Source organism: Cuculus canorus, chromosome 6 (assembly GCF_017976375.1).
Source record: "Cuculus canorus isolate bCucCan1 chromosome 6, bCucCan1.pri, whole genome shotgun sequence".
Classification (NCBI taxonomy): Eukaryota; Metazoa; Chordata; class Aves; order Cuculiformes; family Cuculidae; genus Cuculus; species Cuculus canorus.
In genome coordinates this window covers 11060364-11086795 of record NC_071406.1, presented here as the reverse complement: position 1 = coordinate 11086795, position 26432 = coordinate 11060364, and the positions used below count along the sequence as shown (strand labels likewise).

At 44.6% G+C, this 26432-nt stretch overlaps 2 protein-coding genes across 9 annotated transcripts in view; both read left to right on the top strand.

The window, feature by feature from the left end:
* Positions 1–12089, top strand: part of KALRN (kalirin RhoGEF kinase) — a 513673-nt gene extending 501584 nt beyond the window's left edge. For 6 of the 8 annotated variants that reach the window (XM_054069262.1, XM_054069263.1, XM_054069264.1 and 3 more), the window contains 5 exons: positions 378–542; positions 1433–1511; positions 2692–2892; positions 3821–3959; positions 6304–12089. In XM_054069262.1, coding sequence (XP_053925237.1) covers positions 378–542; positions 1433–1511; positions 2692–2892; positions 3821–3959; positions 6304–6849 — 1130 coding nt within the window. In that variant the 3' untranslated portion in view covers positions 6850–12089. The remainder of the gene's footprint in view (positions 1–377; positions 543–1432; positions 1512–2691; positions 2893–3820; positions 3960–6303) is intronic. The other 2 variants (XM_054069266.1, XM_054069274.1) reach the window with 2 other exon arrangements.
* Positions 12090–15588: 3499 nt separating this feature from the next.
* UMPS (uridine monophosphate synthetase) lies at positions 15589–22218 on the top strand. The gene is made up of 6 exons (XM_009571528.2): positions 15589–15756; positions 16856–17009; positions 18561–19229; positions 19922–20097; positions 20620–20734; positions 21508–22218. Exons 1-6 carry the CDS (start codon positions 15607–15609, stop codon positions 21687–21689), a joined length of 1446 nt encoding a protein of 481 aa, XP_009569823.2. The 5' UTR covers positions 15589–15606; the 3' UTR covers positions 21690–22218.
* The last annotated feature ends 4214 nt before the right edge of the window (positions 22219–26432 follow it).

The window sequence follows — 26432 nt, the reverse complement described above, 5'->3', positions numbered from 1 at the left end:
AATCAGCCCTCCATTCCTGTCTTATCTTGCTGCCCTGAGACATCACTTGCAGCACACTGCCACAGCTAGACTGCTGGAGAGATCAGCTTGTCCCAGGGCTGCGGGTTTTTTTCCATCACTATCAGTCAAGTGAGGGGCATTTCCTTCTTCCCTCGTTTAGCCAGAATGGAGGGTGGCTACAACACAAAATATCTTGTTGTGGTCTGCGTCTGGTTTAACAGAAATACATCGGTCTGCCATAACGTTGCCTTTTAAAAACACTGTGGATTTTAACCTCCCAGGGTACTGCATGAGTTGGGCAGAGAAAGCCTCTGCTCTGAGTTCATGTATTGAGACTGATTCCTTCAGCTCTCTTTCTCTCCCTTTGTTAAACACAGGCTCGCAGGTCTGGCAGCAGTCAGTAGCCTCAACTTTGGACACATACCTCGTCATTGAGGACCTGGCCCCAGGCTGCCAGTATCAATTTCGAGTGAGCGCCAGCAATCCCTGGGGCATCAGTTTGCCCAGTGAGCCATCTGAATTTGTGAGGCTCCCAGAGTACGGTGAGTGGGCACGGCGAGGAGGGGGTGATGCATACAGATGTCCACACCTGTGCAGTGTGCTTTGATGGGTTCTGACAAAAATATTCATCCTGGACCTGATAGGAATAAAATTAATAGCCTGGGAGTTGCTCAGAGCCAGCTCCTGCCACTAAAAAGGCTTTTCATATCTGCTTCCCCAGCAGAGCTCACAGCCTCTCTCTGTCACAGAAGCTATTGCAGTTTTCTAGCAGGTCCCTGCTTTCTATCCCAAGGACATTTCTTATCTTTTATCTCTGGGCAGCAGGCTCTGTGTCCTGCTTGGTGTCTCCCATGGCTTCCCAGCGATGCTGGCAGCACCAGGGACATGTGCTGGGCAGCCCAGGTGGGGTCTGCAAGTCAGCTTGCAAAGCAAACCCCTTCAAGCAAAGCAGCCAGCGTGGGAGGGCTGTGATGGAGGCAAGCGCCCAGCATGCAGTGCTGAAGGAATTTGAGTATAGCTCCCTCATGATGGTGCTGTGAGCAGAGCCCACGTTTCCCCTATGTTTAACACTAGTGCGTAACTAGGCATGTGGCCAGCTTGGATAGCCTGTTCTGGATGAAACGAGAGCTTGCACAACATAGCTCTACCTCCCAGATACACACAGGCATGCCCTTAGGCTGACCGTGTGGCCCTTTTCAGCCTGAAATTGCAGGAATAGATTTGAATCCACCTTATCAATACCTTTCTCTGGAGAGCTCTGGCTTTTAGTGGTCCAACACATTGGAGCTGTGCCTGAGCAGTGTGAAACTAGCAGTAACGTTTGCTGTTTTAAGTAATATAGTCTCACGTAATTCTAAAATATGCTGTTTATAGTCCGCAGGAAACTGTCTTTAACTTTATGATTTCTTGAATGTGCTTTGTTCTCTCAAAGACTCTGCTGCTGATGGTGCCACTATTTCGTGGAAGGAAAACTTTGACCTTGCTTATGCAGAGCTGCATGAGATTGGGAGGTAATATTAACCCTGCGTATCAATGCAATAAACCTCTGTAACAATGGCTTGAAGCTTTTTCCTTGGAGGAAAGTTTAGATTGTACTTTGTAGGTTAGCTTGAAAACTGCTGCTTCTTTCAAAGAGCATTGCACATTAAATGCTGATTAAAATATGCACTGATTAGAATACTGACTACATATTGTATTTCAAGATTAGTTGTGATTTGAGGATTGCAACACGGCAAACTTGTGAACAATTAGGCAGCAAAATCTCTAACAACCACTGGCAGCTCTCGCTGATATCTCCTCTGTCATCTCTGATTTGATTTTGAAATCATGACGGTTTGTTGGGTTTTGATCAGCTTAACCTTAAAGACCGAGTTTGCCAAAGCACTTAGGCAAGTGACTGACTTAAATCACGTGAAGTGCTTCGCTGATTGGGATGGTTAGTTGAACAGGAGCCTAAATAAGGGCTGCATATGTTGACAGCCCTCGGTGCTCCAGGCAGACAATAGATAAGGGGCATGCAGACAATTCAGGTTAATGTAGTTAGTTCTTCATCTCAGAGATGAGTAATTCTGGGGCTGAAATGACAGGACTCTCTCTGGTTCTATACAAAAATAGTGATGTATTAACAAGAGGTCAAGCGTATGGATTAACTGAGTAGTTTTACTTTCAGGAATGGTGCTAGGCATTAGTCTGTATGAATTTCATAAATGTGTTCACATCAGCTTTTTTTTGTAATTTCTTACCGTGTGCTTGAAACAGTGAGACAAAATGTTTGCTTAGTGATTCTTTAACAAGGCTTTTCTTTTTAGTTGTCTGAGAAAGTTTGGGCTCTCTATTAAAGCAACTGGAGAAGAGACCCACAGCTGAAAAGCAGAGAGAGAACCTGTAAAAGTGGTAGCAAATTGAACCCAGGGGATATTGTTAGAGGATATTAGCATGGCTGCACAAAGCAGAGTGACACTCTTTGCTCTCAGTGTTTGCTAATCCCTGAAGAATCTCTACACCCAGGGTAAGAGATGGAGGCTCTTTGTTGGAAAAGGTTATGAACAACTAGTTAAATCTGATTCCCTGTGAAATATTAATGTGCTGAATCAAATAACACTTTGAAAATCAGTCTGTTACTGCACTGAAAACCAGGTGTGATTTATTCATGAGGCACCTTCATTATCCTGGGTTGTTTTTTTTTTCCAGGGGACGATTTGCCATAGTAAAGAAATGCGTTCACAAAGCCACTCGGAAAGATGTTGCTGTAAAATTCATTAGTAAAAAAATGAAAAAGAAAGAGCAGGCAGCACACGAGGCAGCTTTGTTACAGCACTTACAGCATCCTCAATACATCACTATCCACGATACCTACGAGTCTCCTACTTCTTACATCTTAGTTTTGGAACTGTAAGTACATCAAGCTTGAATTCAAGTGTCTGGGTAGGAATCATAGCCCTGTTAAAGCCAAGGATAAAATTCACCCTGACTTCAGCAGGGCAAAGCTTTTGTTCTTCTTTTTTTAATTGATTGTGATATCAAACTAAATAGACATTTTCTGCAGAGCTTCCACTGGCTTTTCCTTGCAGTAAATAAGATTCAGAGGGACAAATAAAACTGTCTTCTAGTCTGGTGAAGGTTGGATAATTGTATCAGCAGTTAGTTTGTGCCACGAAACAGCATCAGATTTATTTGGTCAGTTTTGTCCACTTTTATATTCGAGTAAATGTGTTTCTGCTAGACTGAAGCCTACATTGTTCTAATGCTTCGTGGTAAAAAGATCTGTGTAGCAACTCTGCTTGCCTGTATGAGGAGGAAAAGCATCCAAAATCCAAAGTGTTTCTTTGCTACAGCATATCTAACAACATATATTTGGGCTATTTGCTTGTTTATTTACACAGACAAATTAAAGTAGGTGGAAAAATTTTATTGGATTAGTTTTCCCACGGAATATATTAGCAGCTGAAAATGTCAGTGTTTTTTTTCTTTATTGTGTTAAGCGTCCAGTTCAACAAATAAGTAGATGAATCCAAGTAACTAAGAGGATCTGTTTTCAAAGGAATTGCCTCTGTCTTGAATCCATCTCTAAGCAAATGAGTTTAATTTGAGGCTGTTGCTAAATTTTTCAAGGCCCAGAGGTAACAACTGAGGATTGATCATTCTACCACTTCCATGGCTTGCAGTATTTTGAGGTATCATTAAATACTCATCAGATCTTGCATTTCAGTTTCTTCTATTTTTAGGTCACAAAGTTTCCATTGCAATTTTGTTTTGTAATCCCTACTGTACCTACAGATACTGTGTGATCTTTCATGTGTGGAGTTTGATTTGTTTGTAGGATGGATGACGGTCGTCTCTTAGATTATCTAATGAACCATGATGAACTCATGGAGGAAAAGGTTGCTTTCTACATAAGAGACACAATGGAAGCCTTGCAGTATCTTCACAATTGCAGAGTGGCTCACTTAGACATAAAGGTAAGAATAAAAGAAGAGAATGATGCTATTATTCACTGCCCTGGTACAGAGAGTGCCCAGCTGCATAGACAGGGTGGAGGTACAGTCTGTACCCCAAAGAGATGATCACTAAATGGACAAGCACTTTCATTCAGACCTATTGACCTGAGAAAGGACTTATTGACATGCAGTGCAAGGGCTTTTTCTTCCTTCACGCAAGAGATGTGCCTGTCTCCTTGATTCAGTGGTTTGTTCTAAAGGGTTTTCTGGAGGAGAGATTTAATGAAGGAGAAGGAAGATGTCTGAGATGTGTAAGATGACACGTGCACCAGAGTGAAAGGGAGATAGGTAAATCCACAGGGTATGGTTTGGACTCATACCTGTACCAACTTAGTCACCAGCCTTCCTGAACAGAGCTGTCTTGTGCCCAGGCAGCTCAGGGCAGGCCAGGAGGACCGTCTGTCTCCCACACATCCTCAGCAGTGCCCCGAGAGCCAAAAGCAAGGGGAGGGCATGGGCGAGCAAGAGTTGGGAAGGGCTGGCAGGGCAAAGGAAAGCAGGACACTGCATTGTGCTGCTGAGGCTAAGAGGAGTGCTGGATGGGAAATGCACCAAGGGAGAGACTCAAAGGCAGAACAAGGTGCATTGTGGAGAAGAAATTGAAGCAATCTCTTTCATCGTGCTCAGTTATGTCAGCACAGCTCGTATCTCCTTTTGTTAGCACACATGGCAGGAAGCACTGTACTGTCCTGGATTGGCATTGTCCTGCTGTCCTCACCAGCATCCCAGTTATCTTGGATAGCACAGAATTAGTGATTGAAGTTATGATGAAGTGTGTTGAGTTTTGTGATCTGCAACATTGATTCAGGTTGCCAGGGGTACCAGATTTTCTATAACTTTTTTCAGACTTAAATGCTAATTAAAAATGGAGAATGAGAAATGAATTTACTTTTCTTGTATAGTGGACAATCCAACTCCAAGGAGGTCTATTCTCAACTCTCCAACACACAGGCATGTCAGATGAAGTGATGCTTTTAATTCTGCTGCTGCCTACTACCACTACAAAAAAAAAAAAAAAGATCCCTTTTGTACAGTATCTTATGTGAGCGTTAGTCCCAAAAGACTAAATTATCCTGGTTTCTTTCAGTAAGATTGTTTGTATTTTCTGCTGTGTTTATAGAGCCTGTCAAAAAGTAGGTATCACTTGGAGGTAAGAAACTGCACTGAATTCTCTATTTGATCATAAGATACTTCCCAGAAACAAGGTGGGAAGCCAGTTTTCTGTGACCTATTTACAGTTCTCCTGAATGAGGGATGCTAAATTAAGCACCTTCTGTTGCTAGGTGGGAGGAAGCAGGAGATGCATTAGTAGAGACAGCAGACCTAGACATGGACTATCTTGTCCCAGCATCCTGCTCAAGAACATGTAGGTTTTATTGATGCAGGCCACACAAGAGAATAACAAGCAGAGAGATTTGAACAGCGGTCTAGTGAACTTTGCTTTATAAATATAGGCATGAGGCAGCAGTAAAATATGCATGAAGATGAGGGGCTATGGGACCCGAAAGTGAGTCTGGAGAGGGCACAAGAAGTAAATTAGAAATCATCTCAGAGCCAGCAAAGGAAGCAAAATTCATTCTAAGTCCCCGTAGTGGAGTATATAGACAGTGCTCAGCATCTCCAGCTGAGAGAAAGAGAACTTAAATACTGAAAGAGTTGGTAATGCAAAGGGAAAACAACTTGGATGAAATTTAATTGCACTCTGACTCTGAAGGCATGATTGCATCCTGGTGTTTATCAGGGAACACTGGCAGCTCCATCTATGTTTCCGTTGTGGAGTCTCCTTTTCTGGACACATTCAAAACTTCCCAGCACATGTGTTAGTGGGAGCAAAGTTGAACTTTACTTCCTGAAGAATATTTCTGCTACAACTTACACATATTCATATAGCCAGTTGTCACGTAAACAGATGGAATATAAATAAACTGATCAGATACACAACTCTTGTCTCAAAATTAAAAAAATCTGTTAGTATTCTTAATCTGTAGAGATTAGTTTGGGAAAATAAACTGTGAGTATTTGGGACAATATGCAAAATCCAAGTGTGTTTCCCCAGTGCAAAATAAGGATGTTATCATTGCAACTTCAGCATTGATCTGAATGTACAGCCGTGTAAATAGCAGCTGATCTGGTTTCTTGTAGTTCACTCTCTTGATCTGTACTGCGCACGTCTGATTAAAAGTGAGTTTTACTTGGCTATTAAACCTAAAAAGCAGAGCTAAATATTTGGACTTATTAGAATGAAATCTAAACATTTTATTTACAAAAATAGAATATAATTAAATTTTTGTTATCTTTTCAACAGCCAGAAAATCTGCTCATTGATTTAAGGATCCCAGTACCTCGTGTCAAAATCATTGATTTGGAAGATGCCGTTCAGATCACAGGTCATTACCACGTCCATCACCTCCTTGGAAACCCGGAGTTTGCAGCTCCTGAAGTCATCCAAGGCCTTCCTGTCTCCCTTAGCACGGATATCTGGAGCATTGGGGTCCTCACCTACGTTATGTTAAGCGGTGTCTCTCCATTCCTGGATGAAAGCAAAGAGGAGACTTGTATCAATGTGTGCAGAGTAGATTTCAGTTTCCCACCCGAGTACTTCTCTGATGTGAGCCATGCAGCCAGGGATTTCATCAATGTTATCCTCCAAGAAGACTTCAGGAGAAGGCCAACAGCAGCCACTTGTTTACAGCATCCGTGGCTGCAAGCACACAATGGCAGCTATTCCAAGATCCCACTGGATACCTCCCGCTTGGCTTCCTTCATCGAGCGCCGCAGGCACCAGTATGATGTGCACCCGGTCCCCAGTGTCAAGAGTTTCCTGATGAGCAGGCTGAACCCAGGCACGTAATGCCTCCGTCCTCGGGGTCCTACACTGCTGGTCCTGCAGCAAGGTGCAGGGAGCAAACAGGCACAAAGCAGATCTGTCTGTACATAGTCCTGTATATGGCATTTGCATTTCACATGGCTTCCCTAACTGCAGGGTAGAAATCATTGTGGAGGTGGCAGAACCTGCACAGTTCCTCTGGGACCAAAGCAAAGGAGGGTAACGGTGTTGGGTACCCACTCCCTCCCCTTGACGAGCTTCTCTTGGGACATGTGCTATTGTCACATCCACCATGAAACAGGACTGCGGGAAGCAAACACCAACTGGAAATGAGAGCCAAAATTGCAGTTGCCTTAATCTTTATGAGGCAGCCTTATAAGAAATCCTCTTGATCTTGCTGAACTGGTTTCAAAATGTACGAGAGATTAGGAGTAGGATAGTGGGGGGGAGTAAGACTAGGCTGACCTTAGCGTGTACTGACAAACTGGACCAAAGTCAGTTTTTTGCTGAAATCATTGCAAGCCTGCTCCAGGTTAACAGATGGATTTTGCACACTCTGTATGCCCAGGTCTGCCATGATTTCAGTGGGGACTTTGCCTGCATAGGACATGCAAGATCAGGCCCTGGTAACTGCTGGATCGGCTTCTGTGGTGGTGCGGCTTAGATACACTTTTATTACGTGGCAGTGTTCAGACCCAAATCCACTGTTAATCCTTGGACTTTCTGCTGCGTCAAGTCAACATGCAGTACCTTTTGGAGCTACGATTAAGGCAATGCATTCATTGGCGCATACAGCCGGTTTTGACTAAGCACAATGGGACTACGATGGGTTTTTTAAAAGCATTTTATAAACATTGTACAGAAATCTTTTGCAAAACCTGTGCATTGAGAAAAGGCTGTGCCCAGTTTTTGCAGTATCTGTAAACTAGGTGATGATTAAGACAAATTTTTTCTATCACAGGTTTTCAGTATACATATATTGTATCATATATATATAAAAATATATATATAAAGGATCCTTTCCATTTCTAGCTTCAGAATTGCTTGGCCAAAAGTCCATGTAAGCCTTTCAGAGTGCAGTAGGAGTGGTGAGTTAATCCTTGTGCTTACAACTTGAAAATCACTTTCAGTGTTTAAAGTACGTCATTTGTTTCATTTCCAAACTTGTAAATATCTCTCAGCTGCCGTTAGCACCTCATCACCAAAGCATTCGTGAGGATATTTTTATGTCCAAAGCCTAATTTGTAATAAAATAAAAAATATTCACAATTAAAACATTTCTCTCTTGCAAGCCAAGTTGCAACATCATCATATTGATGTTACAGTGGTGGAGCCAGCCTTAGGTATAAAACCAACGCAGGGAGTCTGCAGTGACAAATCAGCAGTTCACAGGCTGGCCAAATCTTCCTCTCTAGCAGCAGGACTGGGAGGGGAAACACCTCCATGACTGGGGCTTCCCCAGCCTGCTGCTGCACCATAAAACTCTACGGCTTTGTAGGCTGATGATCAAAGAGATTTCCCCCCCATCTCCCCGCATGCAAGGACTTTGTCTCGGTGCTGAATGCCATTGCTGTGCCTGCAATGGGAAGTGTCAGCTGTTACCAAAGGTTTTCCTGAGGAAAAGGGCTTGATCTGACCATACGTGCTCAGTAAATTGAGATATCTTGTAAGGGCAGGAGTCAAATTCAGTTCACCAACCAAGTGACTGCACTGTGAGCTTGTCTTCAGCGGCAAAAGTTGTCTTTGCCAGCAGGTGGTGGAGATACTCTGCTATATTCTCTGCTAGCCCTTGTTTCGGTCCACGTCCAAGCTCAGTTTCATGGCAGGTAGGAGACCTGGCCCTTCTCTTTGTGCCTGCTCTGTCAGTGCGCTGGAGTGGTCAGTATTTTGCTAGTGGAGAAGAAAGGATGCTGGGCAAAAAATCCCCAACATTCAGCACTGCATACATGCAATAGAAGAACAGAACTTGAGGTCAGGGACCCACGGTCAGAAGGTAAGCCCGGGTGCCCAGGCAGAGTCAGAAGATGGGTATGAGGCTGTGTAGCTGATGGAGAGAGATCTAATGAAGTGTGAAGCTGTGGAAAGGTTTGATAGAGACAGCGTTCACAGAAGGCTAAACACCCTCTGGATCAGCTAGAACCTGTCTCGGTTTCCCTCTGCAGCGCAGCAGCCAACTTTCTAAGCAATCCAGCAGCACCTCTTAGACAAAGACCAGACTCTCATCCTGAGCAAGAGTGCCAAGTATGTGATTTCTTAGTAACCAAAACTTCCTCAGGCAGCAGTCATCAAGGGGTATCTTTAATTAGCACCATCCTCAGGTACTTTCTCACTACAGGACTGTTTGTACTTCTTCCTATTTGTCAAAGCTGACTCTTTGAATTGTGATTGTGCTGCCCTTAAAACAATGTTTATGGAAGTGTGGTTTATAAAACACACTGCTTTTATGAGGCCTGTGGGCACAGTTTAAGCCACAGTCTTTCTGCTTGGCATTAATACAAACAAATTCTCATGTGTCACATGAAATCTGGAATTATTTATCATTTTATTTTCCTACCTCCTGCATTCACATCTCATACTGCAACAGCAGCACTTTGGGTGCATAGAGAAAAAAAAGCCGGATTGTTTAAAGGAATATTTAAGCCTCCAATTGCTACCAAATGCAGACAAAAATCCCAAAGGGCTGAAAGAGGATACATGTTTAGGTATTGGTGCTCAGATTGAAAAAAGATTCTTCTTCAAGGGAGAGCTGGAGGTGCTGCACTCTGAAGATTTTGGGGATTATAGGGTTGCTTTCCATCATGGTTCTGCTATTCCCATATTCATGTTTGAGAACTCCTCTTCATAGGCACTGCTCTTTTCACAGTCCATTCAGGAAAACTGGAACCTGTTACTGCTTCCAGATACTTTCGTGATTAATAACCATTCTTGCATTTGATCTCAAAGATTTCTTTTTCCTGAATAATACCAAGTTGACATGAAATGTTGCCATGTGATAAATACAGAGGAAGTATTCTAACCCTGCTCTCTCAAGGGCTTTTACAGCCAAGCTGTGGCCTCTCTGCAGATCCAACATGTCCTGTAACTGTTATAACTTTGTTGTAAACTGTTAACTCTGTTGTGAAGAGATTACAGCTCAGTAAGTAGGCCTGGAGCAAGCCCCCTGAGGGAGAAGCACCACAGCCAACCCCTCTTTGCAGCGTTCTGAAACTACTGGAGTTTTTGTGCCTGTAACAGACATGGGAAAACATAGTTGCTCATAAAGCTCCATGAAGCCTTTACAAAGCTCCCTGGAGAGCAGCTGACTCCAAGGGGAAGGTTTCCACCTGCAGCTTTGCCACTCAGGGTATTCCCAAAACAACTGAATGACCGTGTGATGGCAGCTGCACCCTCCAGCTTCCGTGGCAGCTTCAGACCATCTAGAATGGCCAACGGTAATAGTAGAAATGAAGTAGCACAAGCTCGGTGCAGACTGGCATCACGCAAGCAGCCACCACCTCCAGATGTCCTCACGGTGCTCTTACCCTGCACTGACATCAGCGTACGCTTGCTTACAGTGTCACCCCAGCAGGGACTGGGTGGCAGTCCTGCAGGAAGGCAGCAGCGAGGGCACCAGCAAAACAGAGCCCAGCGGGCACAGCGACATGTGGCCCTTGTTATTGAAGACGGCCACATTTAATGAATGAACGTGGTAATGAGAAACTAATTCACCTCTTTCTCTCCACTCCACTTTGAGCAGCCAAGGCTGGGCAGTTCCACTCTTAGCCATGGAATAACAAATGTGATTGCCCGTGTAACATTGCCAGCTCCCACTAGGTGCCCAAAGCACTTGCTGCCCCTGAGAGATCCCCACCTCCCCACCAAGCTGCCCAGCCCCCTCCGCATGTAACTATAGGGATGACACACAACCAGTCTGGGGTTTTAGACTTCAACATTTTAAAGCAATCCAGGCTTTAAAATTTTATACAATTTCTCTCTTCCCACTTGCACCAACAAGTCTTGTTTAGCAGTAGTCTTACTGCTTTTTTATTTAAAATCATATTTTTCAGTAGCATTTGTCTTTAAAAACATTTTACTTTTAAGCTAAGTTAATGCTGAGACAAAGTCTGTGCCCTCAACTGACCTGTACCAGTTCCGTGGCTTCAGCGGAATTCATTAGCATTTCTGATAATGCTATTAGGCCTTTGTTATGGATACTGTGAGTAAAGGCTAAATGCAGAACTGCACATTGTGACCTGACTATATATAACTGTATTTTAACACCCTTGCAATGAGGGGACTGCATCAAGTGACTTGGGATAGTACAAACTTCAGAGATAGATGTAAAGGCTAGTCTGTATGTACAAAGGTCTAACAGATAACTAACAGCCACAGGGGCTAACCACCTGGTTTTGTTTCTGTTCCTTTCACTGCAGAGGTAGATTCTCCTCTAACACGGGGCTTGGATTTATTTTCCAGCTCATTCTTTCATGTCCCATTAGAAAATGGTGCTTTCCCAAGGAAACAAAATTCCATTTTACTAGGCTGACTGCACACTGCCATCAAGTGATGAATTCTTGTTCTGGGATCTGTGTAGTGGTGAGTGTTACCATAGCGTCAGGATACTGAATATTCGCTGTAACTGTAGTCTTTATTATGGAGCTAGTGAAAAAAACAACATCTTCTCTACTCAAGCCATATTTCACCTTCATGTCCAACTTCTGATGCTGGTGCTTTTACTTCTCTTTCTAGCAAACTGTTTGGCATTACTCTGCCACTGAGGTCAATTTGCTGATAACTTTCAGAAGGTAAATGCAATAGAAAGTGCAAAAAAAATACATATATCTCAGACTTATTCACTGAGATAAGAGCAAACAGTTGGAATATGTTGATGCTTTTCAATCCACAACAGTGAGCTGAAGGAGGAAAAAAGAAACAGTATTGCTAATAGCTCAGCATTTTCAAGGTGCAAAGTAATTCCACAGCCTTAATTATTTCAGTGTATTGCTGGTCTGCCTTAAATGTATCTTCAGTTTTATTGCAGATTTCATTTTGTATGCACACAATGTTGTTTTGTAAAGGTAAGTTTGTAAATATTTCCTTTGTAAGTCTAATCACTCATGTGTACTGTTGTGAGGTGATTACTTGCTGTCCCATGTTGTTATTACTATACTGCAGTATATACAATCATCGACAGATGTAGCTTCAAACTGTACATCTTCTGTCCTTGCATTCCCATAAATAGATTATACTAATGATGCAGTTCCTGGGCTTTTTTGATTAAATACAATTGTTCAGAGAAGACTGGGTCAATCTTATTTCACACATATGGATATCTTCATAGAATCATACGATGTTTTGTGTTGGAAGGGACCTTAAAGATCATCCAGTTCCAAACACCCTGCCATGGGCAGGGTGACAGAATCACAGAATTGCTTTGGTTTGAAGAGAGCTTTAAGGTTGTAGAGTCCAACTATAAACCTCACACTGCTAATTCCACCACTAAACAATGTACGTAGGAGCCACATCTACATGTCTTTTAAATCCCTCCAGAGAAGTTTGGGTTTGGTGAAGGCAACAGCACAGCCATTCCCAAACACAAGCTGAGCACTTTCACTAGATCAGGTTGCTCAAAGCCACATCTAACTTGGCCTTGAACACCTTCAGGAATGGGGCATCCATGACTTCTCTGGGCAACCTGTGCCAGTGCCTCACCATTCTCACAGTAAAACATTTCTTCCTAATGTCTAACCTGAATCTTCCCTCTTTCACTTAAAACCATTCCCCCTGCACTCCCTGATAAAGGGCCTCTCCCCATCTTCATGAGTCTTTGAAGACCCAGTGCTCTCCAGTAGCTTGCTCATCTTTTTCGGAACTATGTTGGGAACCAGAGCAAGGGACTATGGCTCCAGACAGCTCTTACCCTTCATATGTCCACCCCAAAACCAAGCAGCCCTTGGGAGACCCCCTGAGAGCTGAAGCACAAAGCCCCAGGTCCCAACAAATCCTCCCTACTGTGCTGCTGGGGTTTCAGTTTCTCTGCAGAAAGAGCAGCTGCTGCCCAGGGAGACAGGGGCAGACCCTGAACACCTTATAGAATATTTCAGGTTGGGAATCATAGAATCATGATCTTAAAGATCATCCAGTTTCAACCCCCCACCCACAGGCAGGGACACCTCCCACTGGATCGATCATGTTGCTCAAAGCCCCATCCAACCTGGCCTTGAACAGCTCCAGGGATGGGGTATCCACAACTTCTCTGGGCAACCTGTTCCACATTTCTTCCTAATGTCCAATCTAAATCTTCCCCCTTCCAATTTAAAGTAATCTCCCCTGGTCCTATCACTGCATGTCCTTGTAAAGAGACCCTCCCTAGCTTCCCTGTAGCCCCTTCAGGTACTGGAAGCTGCTCTAAGGTCTCCCCGGAGCCTCCTCTCCTCCAGGCGGAACAACCCCAACTTTCTCAGCCTGTCCTCAAAGCAGAGGTGCTCCAGCCCTCTGATCATCTCCATGGTCATTCTCTGGTCCTCTTGTACAGTTCCATATCTCCTTACTTTGGGGATTCCAGAACTGGACACAAGTGGGGTCTGGTGGAGTCTCATGAGAGCAGAAGGGCACAACTCCCTCCCTCAACCTGCTGGCCACGCTTCTTTTGATGCGGCCTGGGACATGGTTGGCCTTCTAGGCTGTGAGCACACATTGCTGGCTAACATCAAGCTTCTCATCAATAAGCACCCCCAAGCCACAAGGTCAGGGAGGCAGGACTTGCCTCTATCTCAAATCATCTCCCTATCCTCCATGTACATTAGCATAACTTCTAGGAGGATCTGTTCCATGATCTTCCCAGGCACAGAGGTGAGGCTGACAGGTCAGTTGTTCCCAGAATCATAGGATCATAGAATCATGGAATAATTTGGGTTGATAGGGACATTAAAGATCATCCAGTTCCACCTCCTGCCATGGGCTGGGACACCTCCCACTGGATCAGGTTGCTCAAAGCCCCATCCAACCTGGCCTCAAACACCTCCAGTGAGGGAAAATAGAATCACAGAAGAGTTTGGGTTGAAAGGGACCTTAACGATCACCTAGTTCCAACCTCCCTGCCGTGGACAGGGACATGTCCCACTAGATCAGGCTGCCCAAGGCCCCATTCAACCTGGTCTTGAACACCTCCAGGGATGGGGCAGCCACAGCTTCCCTGAGCAACCTGTGCCAGTGCCTCACCAGTCTCATAGTGAAGAAATTCTTCCTGATGTCTAGTCTAAGTCTGTCCCTCTCTAGTTTATACCCATTGCCCTTCTTCCTATCACTACAAGCCAGCCTCTCCCCAGCTTTCTTGTAGCCCTTTCAGGTACTGGAAAGTCACTATAAGATCTCCACAGAGCATTCTCTTTTCCAGGCTGAACAAGCCCCGCTCTCTCAGCCTGCCCTCCTATCCTCATCCACAACTCGTCGAGCTTCTGCTCCACCCACATCCCCAAACCCCTGTCCGCAGGGCTGCCCCCCATCCTGCCGCCCCCACCCCGCCCTGAAGCTGCAGGCACAGGCACGGGTAAACTGATGGATGTGATCTATCTTGACTTCTGTAAAGCCTTTGACACAGTCCCACACAACATCCTTCTCTCTAAATTCGAGAGATATGGATTTGATGGGTGGATGGTAAGGTGGATAAGAAACTGGTTGGATGGTTGTATTCAAAGAGTAGTGGTCAATGGCTCAAAGTCCAGATGGAGATCCATGACAAGTGGTGTCCCTCAAGGGTCCATACTGGGACCGGTGCTGTTCAATATCTTTATCAATGATATTGACAGCGATATTGAGTGCACTCTCAGCAAGTCTGCGGATGACACCAAGCTGAGTGGTGTAGTTGCCACACTGCAAGGAAGGGATGTCATCCAGAGGTACCTGGACAGGTTGGAGGAGTGAGCCTGTGAGAACCTCATGAGGTTCAATAAGGCGAAGTATAAGGTCCTGCACCTGGGTCGGGGCAATCACCGTTTTCAGTACATGATGGGGGATGACATGATTGAGAGCAGCCTTGCAGAGAAGGACTCAGGGGTGCTGGTCCATGAGAAGCTCGACATGAGCCGGCAACATGCGCTCATAGCCCAGAAGGCCAACTGTATCCTGGGCTGCATCCAAAGCAGCGTGGCCAGCAGGGCAAGGGAGGGGATTCTGCCCCTCTATTCCTCTCTTGTGAGACCTCATCCGGAATACTGTGTCCAGTTCTGGAATCCTCAACATAAGAAGGATATGGAGCTGTTGGAACAGGTCCAGAGGAGGGCTACAAAGATGATCGGCGGGCTGGAGCACCTTCCCTATGAGGACAGGCTGAAAGACTTGGGGTTGTTCAGCCTGGAGAAGAGAAGGCTCAGAGGAGATCTTATAGCGACCTTCCAGTACATGAAGGGGCTACAGGAAAGCTGGAGAGGGGCTATTCATAAAGGCTTGTGGGGACACGACCGGGGGAATGGGTATAAACTGCAGAGGGGCAGATTTAGGCTGGACATTAGGAAGAATTTCTTCACTATGAGAGTGGTAAGGCACTGGCACAGGTTGCCCAGGGAGGTTGTGGCTGCCCCATCCCTGGAGGTGTTCAAGGCCAGGTTGGATGGGGCCTTGGGCAGCCTGGTCTGGTGGGATGTCCCTGCCCACGGCAGGGGGGTTGGAACTAGATGATCGTTAAGACCCCTTCCAACCCAAACTACACTATGCCTATAACCTCACCCTCCGCTCCACCGCCCTCTCAGCCCCCCGAGGCGCGGGGGCGGGTCCGGAGGAGCACGTGGCAGCGCCGTCATCGCTATGAGCCGGGCGATGGCGGCGGGGCTGGCGGCGGAGCTGGGCCGGGCGGGCGCTCTGCGCTTCGGGGACTTCGTGCTCAAGAGCGGCCTCACCTCGCCTGTCTACATCGACCTGCGCGGCCTCGTCTCCCACCCGCGGCTTCTGCGACAGGTGCGGGGCGGGGGGGTGGCTCTGCCCGCATTGCCGGGGGGGAACTGCAGGGCCGGGGCGTGGTTGTGTCCCCGCATCGCTTGGGAGGGGAATTGTGTCCCGAATCGCTGCGGGTAGGGGATAAGGTTCGTGTCCCGCATCGCTGGGCTGTGTGTGTGTGAGTGTGTGTGTGTCCCGCATCACTCATGGGGGTAAGGTTTGTGTCCCGCATCGCTGGAGGAGGGACTGTGTGTGTGTGTCCCGCATTGCTGAGGGAGAGAACTCCCACATCGCCGGGACTGTGTGCGTCCCGCATCGCTTGAGGGGAGGGAGGGTGTTTGTGTCCCGCACCGCTTGGGGGGTGTGTGTGTTTGTGTCCCGCATAGCTAGGGGGGAGGTTTGTGTCCCGGATCGCTTGTGGGGGAGGAGTTTATGTCCGCATCGCTTGAGGGATGGAGGAGGAGGTTTGTGTCCCGCATGGCCGGGCTCTGCCCCGGGGCCCCGCGCCGCTGCCCCTGCGGGTTGGCCTGAGCTGGGGCGGGGGGGGGGGGGGGGCAGCGCTGTAGGGCCATTCCGAGAGCTCGGCCGCCGCCCGGGGGCGACCTGGTGTCTAGGGGCTGGGGTGGCAATCTGGTAGCCAGCGTGGCGATGTGGTGGCCGGGAGCAGATGTGGTGGCCAGGGCAGAGGTTTGTCCCGGGTAGCCACCTGGTTGCTAGGAGCTTGTGGGAGCCAGGTAGCAAGCTGGTGGCCAGGAGCCTGTGTGGTCTGGATGGTAATCTGGTTCCCAGGGGCCCAGGTAGCAAGCTGGTGGCCAGGAGCCCATGGTCAGAGGCAGGCCTTGGGTAGCAACTTGGTGGTCAGTTGGGTACTGATTTGGAGGCCAGGAACCTGAGGGCAGAGGTGGCCCACAAGCAGAGGTGGGACCTCCATGTCAACCTGGTGGCCAGGAGCCTGTGGGCAGAGGCACCAAGCTAGCCACTCGCTGCGGGGTCAGCAGCTGTCAAACTGTACAAAGAAGAGCAAGCTTCGCATCGTTGCATTGCCTTCTGTGGTGATGTGTGCATTTGGGCATCGCCGCACTGCTCTGACTTGTAAAACATGCCTGGTTTTCCTTTTCAGGTGGCAGATCTTCTATTCCAGACAGCCAAAGATGCTGGCCTCAAGTATGACTGTGTGTGCGGCGTTCCTTACACAGCACTGCCATTGGCCACAATTATCTGCTCTGAAAATGAGATTCCAATGCTTATACGGAGGAAGGAAGCAAAAGACTATGGTAAAACCTTGAAATCAAGTATTTGTGTCTACTTGTTGCCTTGTTTGTGAATGACTTTATATTTGTGACTCCTTTGTAATGTGCAGCATTTCCATGCAGTTTGAGGCTGCCGCTCCAATTCAGAGCAGCCCCTTTCCTCCTAACGTGTGCCTCCCACAGCATCCCAGCGTGGTCAGGCTGTTCCAGCTGGTTACAGAGCAAGTTGCAGCCTGAATCCTGATTCAGTAGGTTTGGAGACTCTTGAGGGCGCAGGTTTTTGCTTCATCTGTGTCTTTTTTCCCTTGGCATCATTACCGTGGTTCAGGGTTATTGGCCTCTTCCAGAAACTGAGATTTCTAACTCCATTTCTCTGATATGCAGAGAGCAGTGCCACATTTCACCCACAAACAGGATTTTTTCATATCAGCATTAAGAGGAACATTTCTAGTTTCATATTTGTTTACCTCTCAATGCCCTTTTTGTTTCATAGTCACATAACCAGTGGTCAAGGTAGACCAGGTGATAAACATTCTGTCCTCTACCCATTGGACCTGTTGGACTTTGTTGGAGTCAAGGAGGAGAGAAGACTGAGGCATTAACCTGCTGTAGCGACTGGATTACAGTGTGTAATTAAAGCTGTCCTCTTCCACCAGTATTCAGTTTGAAAGGATACTTGTCACAACTTTTATAAACGTCACTTCTATGTTAGTCAGTGTACCAGGCATGAAAATGTTTTCTGTTCCTTCTTGTGAAGGAGAAGTCAACTGTGACAGCAATTACCTGCCCCACACAAGGTTTCTGGTGTCACGAAGACTCCTCAGCTGTGCACAAGCTTGTTTTCTAGGCTGTCATGGTCTAAGAACCACACTCCCTGCATGACGTTCGCCTGCTACTTGCCGCTTCCTGGGAAAGGGAAGCATCCTTTGTTGTTGCCTCCCAGGAGGCCTTTCATGGACGTGTGCCTGTTGTTGGTTAGGGCAAAGGCATCTGGGGACTTTACTCCTTCTAATTGTTCTAACAGGCATATTAAGCACTGAATAATGTCTGTGGGAAATAGGAAATGCCCTGAGGAGTACCAATAACTTGGCTGCTTTAAAGGCATGTTAATAAGTTGAGAAAATGGTTTTGTAGCTCTGAGCATTCAATTTATAGCAGTAAGAAACTTCTGTAGTCACCTTATACAAAGACTTCAATTTATGCAGTTGAAAACATGTCAGTTTTGTTAATGGAGCATAAATTCTGGGAACATAAAGCAGTGCTTTATTCATTTGGAGAAGTAGCAGTCTTTATGAATTGAACTACAAGTCCGTGACTGAGCTGCGGTGAAAACTATGATAACTGGTATCAGGTAATTAGCAAATTATGTCTCCATATTGACAGCAAATGTGAAATCCCTATTCTCTTGAAGTTCAGTTCCATTGGACTTTAGGATATGCTGCAGTGCATGCTTGTTGGTGGAACAAATATGATCTTTACATTAGTGTAGCAAGATAAAGTTTTGATACTTAAAAGTTTTTTCAGGGTCTTTTAAACTTTCTTCACTTAGTGGAATGTTTGCCTTTTATTTTTAAGGTACTAAGCGGCTGGTGGAAGGCACCATTAATCCGGGAGAAACATGCTTGATCATTGAAGATGTGGTAACAAGTGGATCTAGTGTACTGGAAACTGCAGAAGTTCTTCAGAAAGAAGGATTAAAAGTCACAGACGCCATAGTGCTGTTGGACAGGGAGCAGGGTGGGAGGGGCAGGTTAGAGGAACGTGGAATTCGCCTGCACTCCGTGTGCACCTTGTCTGGAGTGTTGGAAATTCTTCAGCAGCAGGGGGAAGTGGCTGCTGAGATGGTTGAAAAGGTGAAGAAATTCATTCAAGGAAGTGTGTTTGAGCCGCTGGGTCAAAACGGCCCTACTCCTGTGAAGAGGCTGTGTAAAGAGCTGAGCTTCAGTGCTCGTTCTGAGCTGCCGGGGGTGCATCCTATTGCAGCCAGGCTTCTCACACTCATGGAAAAGAAGCAAACAAACTTGTGCCTTTCTGCTGATGTTACCAGCTCCAAAGAGCTGCTGCAGTTAGCTGCCATCCTGGGCCCCAGCATTTGTATCCTGAAGACTCATATAGATATCCTGAATGATTTCACCCAAGAGGTAATGAAGGAGTTGAGAATGCTTGCAGATCAACATCAGTTCTTGATTTTTGAAGACAGGAAATTTGCAGACATTGGAAACACAGTGAAACATCAATATGAAGGTGATTGTCATCAACCTCACTTTACTCTAACTTTGCTGCCTGTGTGTAACTACAGTGCTGGCACAGGTTGCGAGGAGAGATTGTGGAATCTGCAGCCTTGCAGAAAACTCAAGGGGACAAGGCCCTGAGCAACCTGCTGTAGCTTCGAAGTTAACCCTGCTGAGAGGGCATGACCTCCAGAGGTCCCTTCCGACCTTGATCTTTTTATGATTCTATGGTTGTGCTCAGTAAGTACTTTTGAGTAGTTGTTTGCCGTGAGAAAACATAGCATGGCTTCTCAAGGCAGCCTGCTGTTGTATGCTTGTGGGTTCATTATGGTTTTCATTTGATATTGCATCTGCAGCTGTAGAACCTTTTTACTCTTTTCTGATCCATATGTCCCATACGATCTGCATGCTGTATTGAAAGGTAGCACCTCTGACTGTGGGTTTTAGGTTACCATAAATGCCTCAGTGAATATTAAAGGCGAGCTACTAGGAAATGTTTGTGATAGATAAAACTGAGAGATTACACTTTGTGGTTAGGCAGCTGTCAGGACTGTCTGATGAAACTGAACTTGTAACTGTCAAGCTTCAGTAGTAAAAATGTCTTTTAAAATGTGAATGACTTAGCACACAGCTTGTTTTGCTTAACTCATGTTTTGTGTTTAATATGTTTCTAATGACCATTCCCTATGTCTCCTGTCTTTTCAGGTGGTGTGTTCAAAATCGCCTCCTGGTCAGACATTGTTAATGCCCATGTGGTTCCAGGCGCTGGAGTTGTGAAAGGTCTGAAGGAAGTAGGTCTTCCTCTCCAGCGCGGCTGTCTTCTGATTGCAGAGATGAGTTCCCAAGGGTCACTTGCAACCAGTGAATACACAAAAGCTGCAGTAAGTAGGCAGTCTTGTTTTGGTTTAAGACCTTGTGAAGTGTTGTAACAGAGGTTTTGTGTGCTTCTAATATTTGCCCTTCCAAAAGTCTCTCCAGCCATTACGGGCTTTTTCCTGTTGAGACTCAGATATCTGACAGTGTGGTGTTTAAAGGCTGCAGCTGTAGGCTAATATTGTAAGGAGGTCAGAGTTCACAGTCTGAATTCTAGTAAACACACTAAATTTGCTGTTGCCATCCCCCCCTGTTTTGTTCTTTAAGCAATAAATTTCAGATTAGTTTAGATTTTGTTCATTGGATTATTTACAATGTAGAAAGAAACTTAACTTTCATGTTCCTGGCTGCAAATTTAGCAAGGTCTGTGAGGAGAGAGTGAGCTCTGGGTGGTTTTGTACTGGTAAAGCAAGAACTTTTTCATATCCCTGCCTTGCACAGCTTAGCGTGTAAAAGGGGTGCTGAGGAACCGGTTGCTAGTCAAGCTTAGTTTGAAGTATCACTTGTAACTGTTTACTGACTTCCGTCAGGTACAGATGGCTGAAGACAACTCAGATTTCGTTTTTGGATTCATATCTGGATCTAGAGTTAGTAATAAACCTGAATTTCTTCACTTAACTCCAGGAGTGCAGCTGCAAGCTGGAGGTAATTTTTTCTGGAATATTTATTTTCTGTTTGTAAATACAGTAAGTGATCTGTCCTTCAGTGAAAAAGTGACTTCTGAAGCGGGTTTGATTGCTGATTCTCTGGTGAAAGGAGTCTGTGTTTGCCTTTATGGGCTGCCTTCTGTATTTGTAGTTATGCAGATCTCTTTCCTGGGAGCTCTGGAAGGCAACCAGCAGGCTACAAAGCTTTGTTAGATCTTCTTCTGCTGAGGTCTGTGCGTACCTTAAAGTACAGTCCTTAAACATGTGAAATTTCTTCAGATGGGTGGTAGATTAGATATACAACTACTCAGTAGGAGTAGAAAAAACGGTTTTAACAAATACAGAAGTCTAACTGTAACACTATTGATGCTGATACAGATGCAGTATCCATGAACTGAAAGTCTCCTACTGACTAAACAGATTGTCACTGAACCAGGCAGAGGAGATTTTTTTCTCTGCAATACTTAATTCTTATGAAACCTGAAGTGACACCATGAGCTTTTACTTTAATGTTTGGTAGTTTTGCCTTTGCTAAGTCTTATTTCAGTAATGCTGATTGGTGCTTCTTTGAGTAATTATAGGTGATAAATCATGAAAAGGGAGGATGCTATCTGTATAATAAGTAGGGGGGTCATGAGTTGGAGACACAATTTCCAGTTATGTCAGTGGATTGTTAGGGTGAGTATTCCTGTACTCTGTTCCAGCATCTCTTTGCAGGTTTTTAGTAGGTACAGTTTTGTACAAACTAAAAAAAAAGTGTTTCTATTTCAGGTGATAACCTAGGGCAGAAATACCTAAGCCCCAAGGAAGTTATTAGCAAAAAAGGTTCAGATATCATTATTGTGGGACGTGGCATCTTGTCAGCTTCAGACCGTCTTCAAGAAGCAGAGAAGTACAGGAAGGCAGCCTGGGAGAGCTACCTAAGCAGACTTGGTGTTCACACAGAAGATTGAAAGCAGGTCACTTTCCTAGAAAACAGGCAAAGCTGTTGGATCTGCAAACGTTGTGAGAGTTTCAGTTAAATACATGGACACTTCAGCCAGTAGAAAACTGCCCTTGAGGAGAAAAATCTCTTAGTAGCTAAATTAGTCTTTGTGCGTGTGATTGAAAATAAGTTGTACGAGCCATGGTTAGGTTTTTTAGTATTTGAATGTATGAAACCAGAACTTCATGTCCAGTTTTTAGCCTTAATAGGTTTTCTGTGCTGAAAAATGTTGTGCGAAACACTCCAAGGATATTTGGTTGGCTGTTGTTGCTTTTCTTTCTCCTCCCCACCCTCAAATTCCTGCTGGCTGTAGAAATAGTACTGTTCTCAATAAACTCCATTTGCAGACCTGACCTGCTGCCCGACTCTCACAGGATCACTCAGCTCTGCTTTTTCCAAGGAGCAAGTATGGGTCTTGGTTCTACACTGTGACATTGATTAACATGTTGTTTAATAAACACTTTTTTGCTACTGCTGTCTTTTCATTGGATCTCTTAAGTCTTTCTTCTGTGGCAGTGTGAAATACTGTTTTCAGAACCCCATTATGATAATAAGTCATTTTAGCATGTCTGTGGCTGCAGCAATTACTCATGATTCTGTTTACTGGAGCTACAAAGAATTTGTCAGAGCAACTAGTTTTGTGCTTAATTAGAGTGAAGCTGTTGATTCCTCTAATGAGAGACAAAAATGTACTTTCTGTTTATTGACTTCTTGTGACAAGAGCTGAAATACCTCCACTCTTCGCAACGAATAAGGACAAGTAGAAGTATTGTGTGTGATTAGTTTTGATTAGAAAGGATGGAATTTATCTAGTGTATGTGTGGTGGAAATCTGCTTGAATTTTCATTGCTATCAAGAAGGTGATTGGTGGTGTGGTTCTAGATTGTTGCTGTTCTTGTGCTCGTGCAAATCATGCAAAGAAAGCTGGGTCCCTTTGTTAATACCCTTTCTTGTAGACTCGGAACAACTATATCTAGTTAGAAATATTTTTTGGCTTTTGTACTGAACTCTGTACTGAGGCTTTCAAAATTGGAGACTGGAGTTACACTGAATTCAAAAGGAGTGTTTTGGTTGATTGTTGGGTGGGTTAATTTATTTGAAATGTCTTGAGACCACAGCGTACAGGCACAGATTTGAGGGTTTTGCCTTAAGCTTCTTATATTTGTGACATTGTGCTCTTTGGGCAACCAGACTTCAGAAACATAGAACTTAATTACTTCCTTGCTGTCTAGGCATGTTGGGGATGATAACTTTACCCTTTCACACTCCACCTGTCCTGGAAGTGTGTTTCCAGTCCTTTTGATGATGGGGCTGCTTAAATGGTCCTTAGGAGTTGGTTATTGTGGAGAGACTCTTAGGACTTACTCACAGCATGTGTGTTTTGTTTTCCTTGCGGCTACTATTTGCTTCGGTACTTTTCTTATGCATCGTGATGTACTTCTGGAGAACTTCATCCAGAGAAGGTGGAGACTTTCCTGGCTGCCTTCCATAGTTGGAACTTGATGAGAGTGTCATGTCTTATGCAGCCACCCTGCAACAGTCTGTGAGTTGTGAAATTTCATATCAACTTCTAAGAAGTTCTAGTTCTTTGAAGTGAAGAGAGGATTTGGGATTTGTTTATTGTCTCATCTTAATTATCTCATGGCCTTCAGGCCTGTAGCAGAAACAAGACTCTCACTTAAATGGTTTTGCAGAATGTTACTTTTTCCACCAGAGGGAGCTTAGACTCTGTTTTTCAGGATAGTCAGCGCCAATAGTTTCTGTTGATACCAACTCTAGACATACTTAAAATTATAATCTGTCTGGTTTCCAGCAAATTACACCCTTGCTGATGACATCATTTAAAACAGTCGAGTTTACCAGAAAGAAAGCTGCTTCCGGCTGGCGTTCAACACTATGTTGTAGGTTCACTGTTACTGTCCAAGCAGAATTTTGTGAGTTCAGTGTTTTGCACTAACTATGCTGAATCACGTGAAGCGGGTGAGTGACATCTATGCAGCCAAATCCCAGAGCCAGATCTTCTGAGAGCTAGTTTATGGGCCTCTAGCTGAAAAAGTAGCAACCGTATTTGCAGAGACTGAGGTGATCTAATATCCAGTCACTTTTAGAGGATAATTGCAGTTCCTTTTTTTGACAAAACTTCTGAGGAACAAATCAATTGGGTAAACTTCATTTCACAGTCCTTCATTGTGCATGCAGTAAGTAATCCAGAAAGAGCTCTATTCTGGTGCTTCCTTTGACACCAAATTGCAAACATTTCAATTAGTAAAACAAAAACGTTACCTCCTATATGCATTCTTCTGTCAGAATGATTATAGTAAACAAATGTGTGCACGTTCTTTGAGACACCTGAAAGTGATTAAATATCCATTTCAAATTAAGAACAAATGTTGATTTCCTTGCTTGCCCCCGCTGCTCACATTCACCGCATAGTTCCTGCTGTTGGTCCCAACTGTTCCTAACATGGGAACTAGGTCACAATTTACAAAACTCATTTGCATCATAATGTATGAATCTGAAAGTCTTGCTGTTCATTCTCTGATCTGATTGAGTCTAGGGTAGAGGCACAAGGCTATATTTAACTTACTGGGTTATCACATGAGTAATACTATCTGGCAAATAGGCTTTTATATGAAATTGTGATCCTTAATCCACTCTGGCATGTGGTTTGTAACAGAAAGAAAGGATATCACACTTTTCATAGTGAAAGAAGACTGTGATCAAGTGTTGTCAGTGTTTGCAGCGGAAAGAAGGCTGATGCTGCTATTCTTGAGCACCGTAATGGGAACTGCATGAGAGACCAGTGCAAGCTTTTGATATTTGTATAAAAAGATCACTGTTTCTCTCTGAGGTTGTGAGTATCTCTGTCTTGCACAAGGAGTGCTGCGTTGAGAAGCCAGCTTGGGCACTTTAATAGGTATAACTGCGTAAGTGCAGTGCTTTACTTGAACTTAGAATTGCAAAATCTTGGTAAACTCAGCACTGAATTAAAACCATCCAGGTTAAAATTTTTGTCCTTTAAAGTATGATCTGCATGTCACAGTACCAGCATTGCTTTATTAGCCAGTAAATGACAGGTCATACTAGAACTTCTGTAGCCTATTTGATGAAAATTTTTTTAGGAAAATTTTTTTCCCTAGAAAATAACTGAATCACTTCCTTTTAAATTTACTTGGAAAGACTGTTGCTGTGGATTTTTTTAGCAAGCAACACAAACATTGCATTTAGGGAACAGGACCAAAGGAATGTGAAACACCCAGAGGAAGTTTGTTTGCAGATGGGAGTTCTGGAGGCCACTGAGTCAGGGATGTGATCTGTTTTGGAAGGCTTATAACAGGGCTGGATGGTTAGTTTGTTTGTAATCATTCTGCTGGTTCTTGGTCAGGTACCACAATGACAAGTACAGCTTCATGTTCAAGTACTTCAGCAAAGTAAAACTCAGCCCGGTGCCTGCTCCACCATCAGTTTTCCTCTTTTGTCAGGCTTTTGCAGGCCGGGAGCAGTGACCCTGCGGTGTGTCTGGGTTCACCTTGTCCTCAAGTCTTGGTTCTCTGTTTCTGCATGACTCCTGTCCTCCCCTAAACTTTTTCTCCTAAGTTGAAGCTATCCACAGTCAGGCTGTGAAAATGCAGGGCTGGAGGTAGAGGTTGGCCACTACAGAGAAGGGGGTTGCAGCCCAAGCAAGGCTGTATCTGCAAATTGCTTGCTTAGAGCATGATCTCCTGAGCTGAAATGTGTTGGTCATAAGTTTTATTTGGCCTAAATACATATTGCAGGAGCAATTGCTTTTGCTAATGCAGTTCCTTTTCATCTGTTGCTGAACAACTAATAGTAGCTATACAAAAGCTGTTTTCACAAATAGGACTATTTAGACAGGGAAGTTCTGCAGTGTTCCCTGCAGCTGATCATTTCTGCTTTACTGAGAGGTATCATTTAAGGCTGATGATGGGAGCGGTCATAAAGGTGACCTGACTGTAAAGGGGAAAAGATTGCACGGCTTAAACAGTGACAGAGAAAATGCCTGCCAGCCTGGGAACCAGGCCTGCAAACCACAAGCATCCTTGAGGAGTGCAGCTGGCATCTTTGAAATGCAGCTGGAGACCACAAAACCAGAGACAGCCCAAGATACCACTGGTAAGTGCAAAAACAAGGAATTATTTCCTTGATGACCCTTTCAGTGAAGAAATGTTTTCTACTATACAATCTAAACCTTCCCGGTGCGACTTGTGGCTGTTTTCTCTTGTTCTAAATAGTTACTGGTAAGTATATTTGCAGCTTTACTAGTGGCAATCCTGGAGTAACTTGTAAAATTGAAATATATAGTCACTACTAATATTCATTGCCGCTAATACTATTTCTGCTGCTGTTGAAATAATTATATATTTGATTTATGGTAGTAATTTATAGTACAGATAAACTTGTTTTGCTAAAGTATACTTGCTTTGATAGTGTTGGCCTGTAGTAAAATGCAATGAAATAATTTAGGAAGTAAAGCCTCTTTGTCCTTGTGCATGATGGAGTCCTGCAGCCCTACGGTTGCAATCTTTGCATGCTGCAGGCTGAGTAACCCTTTGGGTTGTGATGGCAGAATGGAGAGATTTCTGTTGGGCTACATCCAGTGGACACCAACATGGAGAAAGGCACAGGGTGAAATAAAACCCCTTGTCTCTGTTATATTGTTTTGACCTTTTGCAGGCTGGCAGTGAAGAGG

Bases quoted from the DNA above. Each gene is read 5' to 3' on its own strand.
- UMPS (XM_009571528.2), top strand. From the start codon at position 15,607: ATGAGCCGGGCGATGGCGGCGGGGCTGGCGGCGGAGCTGGGCCGGGCG. The intron at 17,010-18,560 runs GTAAAACCTTGA...TTTATTTTTAAG, and splicing joins GAAGGAAGCAAAAGACTATG to GTACTAAGCGGCTGGTGGAA. The intron at 19,230-19,921 runs GTGATTGTCATC...CTGTCTTTTCAG, and splicing joins AGTGAAACATCAATATGAAG to GTGGTGTGTTCAAAATCGCC.